The sequence below is a fragment of the Rhyacophila brunnea genome, unplaced genomic scaffold, assembly GCF_057557595.1.
Source record: "Rhyacophila brunnea isolate RB1 unplaced genomic scaffold, BYU_Rbru_1.0 scaffold_1, whole genome shotgun sequence".
Lineage (NCBI taxonomy): Eukaryota > Metazoa > Arthropoda > Insecta > Trichoptera > Rhyacophilidae > Rhyacophila > Rhyacophila brunnea.
Genome location: NW_028232751.1, coordinates 9,198,902 through 9,211,626, shown reverse-complemented (window position 1 = coordinate 9,211,626; position 12,725 = coordinate 9,198,902). Strand labels below are relative to the sequence as shown.

At 37.4% G+C, this 12,725-nt stretch overlaps 1 protein-coding gene across 2 annotated transcripts in view; it reads right to left on the bottom strand.

The window, feature by feature from the left end:
- Positions 1–10,621, bottom strand: part of LOC147079453 (cell cycle checkpoint protein RAD1-like) — a 106,988-nt gene extending 96,367 nt beyond the window's left edge. The window contains exons 1-3 of one of the 2 annotated variants that reach the window (XR_015069519.1): positions 10,430–10,621; positions 6,918–7,159; positions 5,177–5,411 (exon numbers count right to left, since the gene is read on the bottom strand). Coding sequence is in view for 1 of the 2 variants with exons in the window: in XM_085941176.1 (XP_085797302.1) it covers positions 5,177–5,411; positions 6,918–7,159; positions 10,430–10,543 (591 nt within the window). In the remaining variant the exon portion in view is untranslated. The remainder of the gene's footprint in view (positions 1–5,176; positions 5,412–6,917; positions 7,160–10,429) is intronic. The other variant, XM_085941176.1, reaches the window with a different exon arrangement.
- Between the last annotated feature and the right edge of the window lie 2,104 nt (positions 10,622–12,725).

The following is a 12,725-nucleotide window of genomic DNA, read 5'->3' as shown; positions in this document are numbered from 1 at the left end:
TTGCTTTATTTATTCCTTAACATTTTGCAAATGTGCTATTCATCGTTGTTCGTTCACACTCTTCAATTAACCAAACCATAACAGTTTGGATACGCTATGGACAATCAGACAAAAATAATACACATTTTTTCAGTCGTAATTATTTGTTTTCATTGAATTAAGAATACATAATATTACAGATGGTACATGCATAGTTAGTTTTTGTAAATTCATTAAGCCCTGCCTAATCCAAACCGTAGTAGATTAAAAAAAAAAATATTTTTGAATCTATAAAATATCTAAAATTATGTATAATTTTATTGGCAGATATTTTGTAAATAGACGAATATTTTTAGAATTACGTATTTTGTCTTAGGCAGGTTTAATTGAATTTTAAAAATTAACCAACACCAAGGCCTGAACAAAAACGATGCATGAGTGCGAGTGAGAAAGTATTTGGGGCTCTATATTACGACCGCACACCCTGGATAAACGTCAGATTTCTTTTTTCAATACTTGAAAGCATCTAAGCAAGATTTTTTGAGCATAGACAATCATCGAAAAAACCGCTATTATATGGCGAAAACGCTATTATAAGCGTAGACAATAAGTAAAAATATAAAAATTATTTACAATGTAAGTATAAAATTCAAACATTTTAAATTAATAAAATTACCCGTTTTCAAAAATCAGTATAGCATAATAGAGTTCCCCAATGCATTTCATAAATTTTAAATATTTATAAAGTAATGAGAACCCGGGGTTCCAGCGGCTAGCTCAGGAGTCCATCGAACCCCGGATTCACAAAAAAAACAAGAGTAATTCAAACGGTTGGAGTGTAAATAAAACACGGTCTTTCGTGCTCGTAACGTGGTCTTCTTATATTTTACATTTTCTTTAAACGTTTACATATTTTGTTTTAACAATAAGTTTCGCAGGTCCTATCCTATCGGAAAGGGGACGCTTACTAATTACTTTTTTTATTTTTCAAACTTCGCGTACCCACGCCATTCCAGCAAAAAGGACTCTCGTGATTGGCCAAATTTTATCGCATGATCTTTGATTCGGCGAATCACGAGCCTGACCCTGGCGCAGGCGCGTCGAAATTTGGACGTTGCCGACAAGCGCGGCAAAATTTATTATTTTTGAATCCTTATATTTAGTCTTAAAATTATCTCTTTCATCCATCATCATTTTTACTTTTTAAATTAAAAAAAATACTTACGTGGTTGAGCAAGGAATCAGATTAGATGTTTTATGAAGCCGTTTCTAGAGGTCAGGGTTACGTTTCGACTTGAGCTACTAAATGATTATTTTACACCGGGAGAAGCCCGCCTGTAACAGGGGTGTATCAGTAACCTAAGACATTCGTGCACTCACCAAAGCGAACTATTCGCAGCGAATATTCGCCAATCAAGCTCGTATTGGCTTACGGGAAAGAGCACGCGACGTTCAGATTTCGGAAGGGAATTAAGTTATTATCTTACAAAGTTCAATATGGAGCGCTGCGATTGTTTGACGTTTCGGTATCGAGCATTCAAATAATATATCAATAATTTTATATTATCATTGATACAATTATTTGTCTCCGACACTGCCATCCATTCGCATTTACCACATTAAAATAACCCGAAAAAAGCACCCGCATCGATATGGAAGGTCCGGTCAAAAGAGTCTCAAAAAATAGCCAAATATATGACAAATTGATGGCTTTCATTGTATCTTTTGATCCTCTGCGTGAATAAATGTTACGTTTGTTCATTAACAACACGTAAGTAGGGAGCATTACAGCGGCATTGGCTTTTTTTGAGACTCTTTTGACCGGACCTTCCGTACCGATGGTGGGTGCTTTTTTCGGGATATTTTGACGGAGTACTTGGTGAATATTCGCGTTGGTTTGTGCGAGCCTTAAACCTTCATTTAAAAACGCTCTAAATAGGTAAGTAGGTATACGAAAATAAGGAACATTTTTCAAAATAACGTTATAGATAACAATATTTTATATATAAAATTGAGCCGTGTTAACTAAACGACATTGTTATAATTTCTTTAATAGCTTTTATTTACTCTTTGATTAGTGATTGTTCTTATAAGATTGTAATATTTATATCCATAGTCAGTATTCCGTAACCGAGAAAATTAAGATTAAAAAAAATACGAGGTTAGTTTGGTATAATATTTAATATGAAAGATAACACGCTTCATGCATATTTATTATATGTATATTATGCCGAAAGGTAAGTTTTAAGTAGGAAAAGTGGCATTTTAATGAAAACCAGTGACGTTTAATTTCAATCAGTGTGAGCCGTTTTATCGAGGCTATTTGACCGGGCCATTTGTTTGTGGAAGCGAAATGTTAAATATCATAAACTGGAGCCTGTTTTATTTATTATACATTTAATTAAATGAATACAAAATAAATACGGAATACTGACTATGGATAAATATTATTATCTTATAAAAACAATCACTAATCAAAGAGTAAATAAGAACAATTCAAGCCATTTTCACTCGTATTTCTTATTTTATTGATTAAATTTGAGTCGGAATTATCTGAAATAATAACAATATCGCTTTATATAAAAAATATTGTTATCTATAACATTATTTTGAAAAATGTTCCTTATTTTCGCATACTTACCTACCTATTTAGAGCGTTTTTATACGAAGGTTTAAGCACGAGTGTCTTTGTCTCAAAGGTTACTTTATAATTATTTAAATTTTATGAAATGCATTGGCGAACTCTAATATGCTATACTGATTTTTGAAAATGGCGAATTTTATTAGGTAATTGAAAATGTTTGAATTTTATTCATTGTAAAAGATTTTTATATTTGTTCTTATTGTCTATGCTTATAATAGCGTTTAAACCATATAATAGCAATTTTTCCGATGATTGTCTATGCTCAAAAAGTGTCGCTTAGATGCTTTCAAGTATTGAGTAAAAAAATCTGACGTTTCACTGCGGTGTACTCTCGGTAAATTGAGCCGTATTCGGCACCCTTACAATCTCTGCGAAACGCGCTAGAGGAAGATAAAAGGTCTACATATGTGTGAGCTAGTTTCCAAAAGTATCGCCGGCAAATCGGGGCGAAACGCATCACATAGCGTCGATAACCTGCGAGCTCGTGTTGCTAAAATTGTTATTTTTTGTTAAGTAGAAAAGATGGTTCTGTGTGTTGTCTTAAAATGTGGTAGCCGTACTGATAAGCAAGAAGATGGTATTACGTTTCATAGGTAAGTTGATACATGTTCGTGATAATTTATTTGTATATTATTATACATTTTAATATCAGTGACCTAGTGTTTCTTTAAAATAACTTAAATTATGGATATCTTCATCTAATGGTTGCATTTTGACCGCTTAAAAATACTATATAACGTAAAAAAAAGAAAATTATATTTTATTCTGAGCGTCTAGTGCGAGCACTTTGGGCGAGCACTAGCGAAATGGTCTATGGTCTCGAACATTGTAGACGAATGCGTTCGCTCGCCCACAAACCAAACGCAAGGCACGCGGCTTCATTTAGCAATGCAACGGGTGGCGTCTAGATGTATATATAGTCTAAGACCAACACTATTTGCAATTTGTGGTAATGAAAACATACATATGACTGACAAAATTTAGTGTGCACTATTTATGTCAGATTTTAACAGCCTACCTCCACCCTTCGCCACTGAAGTAGATCGAAGTACAATTACAAACCTGGGAAGCCATCGAGGGCCCTCATGATGACCTGGAGGTGAGAGAACTTATAAAGAAGGTTGACGACTTCGCCAACCTCGCAGAAAAAACTGTGCAATGTGTCCGATATCAAGGAAACGAGACAAAATTATCATCAATGTTAATACTAATATATTCTGTAGGGCGTCATCAATTTTTCACAAAACTAGATATTATAAACTCCAGAAACATCTCACTCCAGGCTTTTGAAGAATAGTGTCTGATAAAAACTACATTGATACAGTAATATTAATATGTATCTATAGTTTTTGGTTTTTATGTGTTGCAACTCGGATGCTGTCTTCGAGATCTAGCGATTTCTGTTCTTTGTTTTCAAAGGGAAAAGATATTGTACACCAGGGGGGGCAAACTGCGGCCCGCCGGGTATTTTTTTGCAGCCCGCCATCATTAATTGTACTTCTGATTACGAATAACTTTTTTATATATTTTTTAAAAAATATTGACAATAAATTAAAATTTGAAGAATTTGTTGTTTCGTAAATGTATTATCTCAGTACGTCTTCCTTGCGTCTCGTCTCATACTATGTAACCACTATTTTCTTCGTTGAACATCGTGACACATTTAAATACTTTTAACTCCACGTTGCAAGGAAAAAAATATATGCACATGATATGGTAAAAAGTTTGAATGGATTTCAATTAAAACTCAAGTTATTCCTTCGACAAATATCGAATAATAACGTGGACCACTTTCCTACTTTGAAGTTTCTGAATATACCAGAATATAAATTTAAAGAATATGGTAAAATTATTAAAGCTCTGAATGACGACACAAAGATTTGGTGACTTCCGAAAAATTGAGACAAGTTTAGCAATAGTACGCAATCCATTTTCCTTTTTATTGATCTGCAGTGTGACACTGATTTAAGAGAATCGCATCGTCGTGAAGAAATCTCCAAATTTTGGAATGCCCTTAATTCAGACAAATTCGGCCAACTTAAAGATTATGCAGGAAAAATGTTCGTTATTTTTGGATCTACCTATATATGTGAACAAACATTTTAGATCATGAACCTCAATAAAAATTCTTTACGATCAAATATCTCCGATGCTCATTTACAAGCAGTTTTGAGAATATCAACTAAATGTTAAAAAATGTACAACAGTTTCATTCATCTCATTAATTTTTTGTAATGTTTATTTTTCGTGATAATAAATAGTGTGTATCTAAAAATCGTATTTTACTTGCGGCCCGCCGCTCATTTTGAATTCTTGAATTTGGCCCTCCATCCAAAAAGTTTGCCCGCCTCTGTTGTATACAGAGGTAGGTAGGTTATTTGCAAAAGGCAGCAGCATCTCAGTCATTTTCACATGACACGTACAACTTTAAAAGTTGGACAGATACATATTTCCAATACCTATATAGTAGACGTCAATTTGCATTGTTTTGGGCAATCAAATTTTTACCTCATTCCCCGATTCCTGAATTAGATGAATTAAAATATCTCTTACCTGAGGCTCAACTGTGGTAAAGGTGAAATGCAGATAGTCAGAAGATATTCGCATCTGGATGACCTCGGAAGACTTCTCCAGGTCGCTGAGCACGACCAGCAGCTGTGGTCCTTTCACCAGCTGAGTGGCTTGCTCTGACACGTCCTCGTCCCCTTTGAAGTACATCAACTCATTCGCTTCTTGCGTTTTTATTTCACAGTCTGTCACCACATCGTCACCGGTCAGAGGTTCCAACCTAAACAAACAAGATTTACTTAGCATGTAGATTGGCATTTATATTCTTTTTTTTGAAAAGGGACTTTCGACTATTTATGCAAAATTTTAAATAAACATTGTTTGCGCCAATATTCTCATAAAACTTTTACCAAACATTCCCGACCATATACCCCTCCAATTGTTAATGTCAAAAGACACATCACCAATAATTGTTTAGTTACAATTCAACCGCTGCCGCGTTTACAGTTTTCAATCATAAACTCATTGCATGTTTTTTCCAGAAAAAACTTTATGGCGACATCTACACCATTGACTGTCCCACCCATGGCCCCCACATCCTAAAGCGGGCCCTCAGGCTAGGATCTTTGGCGGCACCCCTACCCTCTTAAAAGCAGTGTCACGCACTATATTAACATTTTTCAAATTGTGTTTTAGGTCAAATTAAAGGTACTTTTACAGTGTATTATTAGCGATTTTTATTACATCTACTTTAATCATGAAGTTGTCGAGTATCGACACACACTATTAAAAATTAAATCACACAATTATATAAATTAAAATGTTAATGTCCATGAACGATAATGGCGACTTTTTTTTAAAACTATTAACTCTAATTTATAATGTATATTTATCTCACTTATTTGATCAATCCACCAGGCCGGGCCCTCCCGAAGCCCGGGCCCCCAGACTAGAGCCCTGTCAGTCCCCCCCTTATGGGGGCCATGGTCCCACCCGTAGATGATAGACTATCCGCATGGGAGGCGAACCTAGCATCTGACGGCCTCGAAAATTGGGTAAAGCCAGAAGAGCATCATATTCCACCTGGAGCCAGTCTCAGAACAGACTGAGAACCATGGTAAGGCGCACCCGAGACATGGTGAAATGGGGGTTCTTTGATGATCAAACCAGCGAGTGAGGTGAAATGCAAAGCGTGGAGCACCTATTTTCATGCAAGGCTTGCCCTGTAAGCTACAACTTCGACGAGATCCTACAAGCCGAAGAAAATGGTGTTGCCTTTGGTAACTTCTGGAGCGACACATTGTAGCTAGTGAAGACCCGACACGAAGAAGAAGATAAACTCATTAACAATTGGCAGAAACAAGTGCAGGGTGACTCGCCGCGAAAGCGATAAACATAACAAAAATCAAAACAAGAGTACGAGTGCGTGATTCGGTATCCACCGGGAGCGCTCCTGTAACCCAGCAGTCAATCATGAAAATATTAGTGCCTAGAATACATCCCTGTGTTCTCTATTCTCCACAAAACTACAGCTTCCTCAAATAATAGAGTCCAATCAAAAATATCGCCAAACATGATTCATTTTTGCCCAAATTTTGGATTGTATACTTTCCGTATAACCTCACTAATTGCACCAATGTAAGATAACTTATTTTCAGTTAAGTATATTGTTTCATATAATGTCGAACGTTTAAAACTTCTATCTTGATATATGTTCACACATGTAAATAAATTGAAATCTTTCTTAGTTAAATCATATGCCAAAGAATCGGTGAAGAAGACTTACAAAAGGAAGAGAGGTTCCCTGTTGCCCTTGTAGTACATCTTGAGACTGCAGTCCTCGGACGATCCGAAGATGTTGGGACATTCCGTTAGCACTGTCACGTTGACTTTGAAGTCCACATTGTACTTCTCGGGCACTCGGTACTGGCTGAAGTTGGCCACAGAGATGTACGCGGAGGCCTGCACGCACTTGCTCTGCTCGACCGTGAACTTGAGGCCTTGTTGCGAAGCACAGAACGTGGCCCACTGTAGAGGATTAAAAAAATAATTATTGTAGTGTTAATGGCATAAACCAGCGATTTCCAAGCTGGGAAGCGCGGAGGGTAGCAACGGGAGGCGCGAAAAGTTTAACACAATTAATGTAGCCACAGGCTTGCAGTTTGCAAATACATAGTTTATAAAACGGCCGCTAGTTATAAACTACATAAAAAACAGTCCTATAAAAGGTTGTTTGCAAACCTGTCTGAAAATATGGAATCTAATTTTATAATAGCTCACTTCAATACTATTGTGAAGCGCGCTGGCTATTTCGTGATAAAATGAAATAAAAGGGTCAAATCGTAATGTTGAAATTTGAGGCAAATTTGTTATAAATATAAATCAATGAAAGGACCACTAATGCTTTCATTGAATTAAAAAGACAAAGTGAAGGTATTCATAAAAAAATGGAGCTTTCGAAAAAATAAGTTCGCCATGTTTCCACTTTTAAATGATTTCTGCACCAGATATATTGAAGCAAACAAAAATCTATTTACCGAGTTCATGGTTAATTTTCTAATGCACTTTTTACATTATTTCATTAATAGTAAAAATGATACACTTAAATGATAACTCCCGTATATAATTTAGGTACACATTAGTGCACCACACTGCCCTTAACCTCAGCGATAGGTAGGTGGGCCCGCCAAAGATCCTGGCCTGGCTGCCTGCTTCAGGATGTGGGGCCCACGATAGAATCCATTTGTCAACGAAGATGAATTTCGATTGAAATTGATTGTGCTAATGAACACGCACATTCATCGCATGAAAAACAAATTAATTTAAAAATTCATATAATATAGGTAGTTAGTAAAACATTGTTTATTTTTATAATTATCTTTTTACGTTTTATTAAGTCGTATTCTTATTTGTCCGGTGGTTGTTTATTTAGTACAAATCTTGCAATCGAGTTTTTACTAACTTCCCGACTAGCTAGACATTTGAAACTTTTTGAATATATCAGAACACGATGCCAATGCTTTATATACTATTAATACTTTTAGCCATCTTTAAGTAGAATTGAATTCATTTTCAGTCAATTCTGTTTTGTATGAAAAGTTATTTCGGAAGAAATCCGTAATCCAATCCACTATTATTGGTTGCTAGGGGTCTGGGGTCCTAGCAACTAAATTATTAATATATACGTGTGTTACTATGGAAATCAATATGACATATCAAAATGACATTTCAGTATTATTTTTATCAAGTACAAATTTTTTTGATCATTTAAGCTAGTCAAGTCAAGTTTATATGATTCAACAGAAAATTAAAAACGTTGTTTATAAAAAGTTCTTTTTATCTTGTAATTATTTCATTTTTGTATTAGTACATTCTTAACTAATTAAAAAGGTGTCTGTATTATTTAATGAAACAAAAGGGGGGGAGGCGCCGAGATTAGTTTTTTTTTAAAGGGAGGCGTAGTAACATAAAAGTTTGGAAACCACTGAACAGTATTCTGGCATCAGAGAAATAAATTTATTTTTGTAATGGGATGTAATTGAAAAATTTCTAAAAATATAACCGCATATTTCAAAGCAATGAACATCCTACTTAAAATTGATCCTGATGAAAAATGGATGTAATTTTATTAGTATTTTTTATCTTCTAAAATTGGAATCAAGGCCTGAACAAAAACGAACCATAAGTGCGAGTGAGTAAGCATTCAGCATGCTTATAGCTCCGCATAATGCGTTAGAGTAAGGTAGAATTTCTAAGGCTGAATTATATTCTTTGTAAACGTCGCCAGTAAATATAGATTTAACTGATTACATTCATTTAAAAACTGCGAGCTTGTGTTGCTGAAATTTATTGTTTTTGTGTTAAAAATAAAGTTGGTGGTATACATTTTTAGTTATTTTAGTAGAAAATATGGTTTACTATAATGTGTTTAAATTTGGTAGTCATACTGAGAAGCAACACAATGGTATAACGTTACATAGTTAAGTTCATAATAATAAAATCGGGGCTCTAGTGCATTTTGCTGAACGGCCAACCTTCCATGATAGTCCTAATTCTTCACTAAATACCAAATTTATCTTTAAAATGAGTGTTGAAAATTGAACAGATACGAGGGCATTGGTGACTAAGTTGAGTAAAATTTCAACTTAAATATGACAGAAATGTGAAACGGTTTGAAGCCAGATTCGGTTTATTATTTTATGACAATCCGGCCATAAAACGCGAATGTCTTCAAATATTACTAATATACAGTTTCATTTACGTGACATGACTTTAATGCATTGAAAATAAATAACATGATATTCTCTAACACGTATTTAAATTTCTCCACACTCGAGAATCGCACCTACTTACAGTCACACGCAGAAGCCTACCCCCCTTATATTCAATATTCGGCAGATGAGGTTTCATTCACAAATGATCATTTATTTCTATTCCCGAACAAATTATTGATAAGTTTTGTTCAAAGGACAGTAAAAATAAATTGCCATGATAGATCCTAAGCGGAGCAAATGGTCCTCCACAGGTTGGAGATTGTATTAAAACTTTTTCTACGAGGAACAATAATTTATACCCATTAATTAGTCCAACCTGTTTTTATGAAAATAGTAATGACACTTATAATACATGGTCCATAGGATATACTCCAAGGTAGCTAAAATGCCTAAGTAACCTATATCCTTTCATACAAAGCAGTTTAATGTTTGAATCCTGATCAATACACACATGAAAACTGCCCATTTAATATACAGTCGAACTCGGTTATTACGATCTCGGACATCGCAAGATCTCGGGTGTAATGAGGAAACTATGTTGACATTTTGGTTCACTGTTATAATGAGCAATTTATCGGAGCTTATACCGAGCTAAAATATCGTCAAAAATTTTCTTCAAACTGTTAATGTGTCAATCGTTTAAAAACATTTCGACCCTAAGCAATAAAATATAAACTGACAAGGTGCTGCCGGGATCGCATTACGTTTATGACATTAGATTAGTGTCTAATTAGCTACCTAAATGGTGTTTTCGCTGACAAAAATGTTGAAATAAGTAAAAAAATCCCAGGTTTGTGAAGTCAGTAGGTGCAATAAACTTCTTTTGTAGTTTATGAATGCCATGCTTGTTTCGGGGATTTTTTATTTTCGACTTTTTTTTACTTTTTGTGTAATGTGACCCCTCATTTAAAAATAACTATTCTCTGATATAATGAGTAACGCTTACAATGAGCAAATTCAGTCAGTCCCATCTTTCTCGTAATAACCAAGTTCGACTGTAATATAATATTGAATATTTACTGACCTCTTGAAAATTGATGACCTTCAGAACAGAGCAGAGCATCTTCACATTGTTGAGAAGCGCAGTAAAAATGTATTCAGAACCTCCCAGAAATTCATCTTGCGTATCAAACACCATCTTGATGTTTTATAAATTAATTGTCCATTATTATTATCAGTGTTTTATTTAATTCTGAAGCAAATCATCAATTGCATAATATATAGAATTCGTTATGGTACCGTACTGGATCTGCGTAACGCTCTGCTCCACGCACTTCCCAAGCACCCGCGAAATACTGGAGGCGACTTACTTGGGGTAATGTGCTTACAGATTTGGGACTCCTAGGCGAGCTTTGTGGCCTATTCCCGTTATATGGAGTAGCTGTCTGTAGGTAAGCATGATTTTGTCTGTGAGGCCCGGCCTTGGTGGCTTCGCGACTGAGCGAGGCCGGGTTGGAGATCTCAGGGGTGTGGTCTGGAGTGGTATAAAAAAGTAGATCAAACTTTACGCACGCGTCCGTCAACTTCCGGCCGGCTCGCTTCCTCTTCAGTCCGTTGTCTTCACTTCCTGGCACCCGCCATAGCCTGGAAGAGTTTTGAGTATCACGGCTCAAAACTCTGCTTCTTGGCAGTTGGCAGGGGAGGGTTTCGGTCCCGATTCGGCGGCGATTTCTCGCAGAGTGATCCGCATGTAGATCTCTTCGGTTTTTTGGAGGGTCTCTTTGGCTTGGGCGAGCAGCTCTTCGAGGAAGATCTTCATTTTCTTGTTAGCCAGATCAACGGCGATGGTCGACTGATGTTGAATCTGGCTGATGTCCTCTGATGGTTCAGGTGTGTCTGGCTTGTTTGGAGTCTGGGTGATTCGATTCCAAGTGGTTTTATTTAGTCTGGGTTGAGACTTGGCAGTGTGGGCTGGTTTTCCATCTGGGTTTGACGTCTTGATAGGGCTGGGCGGTCGCGTGTCAGGTGATTGTATTTCTGACAGCGCACGCATTGTCCATCCGGGAAATTGCGTCGAGGTGTTTCAATTGACACCCTTATCTGCATGACTCGTTGGGTTGCAAATATTTTCAGCCCTTTGTCGGTTGATAAGAGCTTAACAAGGACTAGAGGCATTGGATGCTTGCTCGTCCTTTGGGTCATGCGTGTTGTTGAAATTATCGGCAGTTTTTTCTCGAGAAGGTCGTCAGTGATGTCATCCGTCCTAGCATGAGACGGAATACCCCTGACGGAGACCTTCAGAAATTTGTCTTCCTTAGGTGTCAGGGCTGATGACTTGCGAAGGGCTGGGATCTTGTATGCTTCCTTCTTGACGGGCGGCAGCGAGGGTACCTTCTTCGATTGAAAGTCAGCATTCCCCGCCGCCGACCGATGAGACTGGGGCTGTATATCCTTGCTTGGGGTTTTTGGCGCTTTTGATTTGATGGCCATTTCCCTGAGGGCTTCTAGGTCTTCATCATCTTCATTCGCTTTGTGGTCGTCAGCGTGGGCAGGGGCGGAGGCTTGGGCTTTCAAGACTGTTTGAGCGTGCTCTTGAAACGCCGCCAGCAAACAAGATATGAAGCGGCAGGTATTCATGGAGCAATGGCGCTTTTTTGCTAGACAGCTTGCGGAGCTCCGCCCTGATGTCGGTAGTGGTTTGATCCATGGTAGGTAGGTGGAAGAAGATTCGCGGCTGGTGGTCAGTGGTAGTTAGGTTCACTGGTAGTGATGGTCTTTTTGTAGAGTCGCTGTGTATTGAGCGGCCTTTCAATCCAGGTGGAAGATCGAAGAAGGCGGTGTCAGACAGTGAGCGAAGTATCGGGCTGATTTTTCACTTGTGGTGGAGCTGCTTACAGAATGGTGCGAGGGCAGCTTGACCGAGGGCGAAATGTCGGTCGAGTCAGAGTGATTTGGTAGTTCACACGGAGCGGTCAGGAGCGTTTGTCGTGCGACTGGTCTCGGCGAGTGCCAGTCAGCGAATGGCTCGAGGCGAGCACAGACGTCAACACTTTGTATTGAAGCGCGGGACACGGACAGTTGTTTATCTTCGGAACAAATCGGTAGATTTGGTCTGAGTGTCCCTTGATTTCGGCAGCGATACGTAGGCTGTCTTCTAGCGAATAAAAAGTGATTGCGTCGGGTCTATCGATGATCTCGCACCCGCGTTCAAATATGCTTGCGAATGTTGAATAGAACACAGAAGGACATCGTCATCAGATACTGAAAAAAAATGAAACAAATCCAAATTAGCTTCTACACACCTACACACAATTGGGAAATTTTTATGTATGCAGTTGGCCGTATCGCAATTTACTGTGAGATATTATGCCGGGTCCACA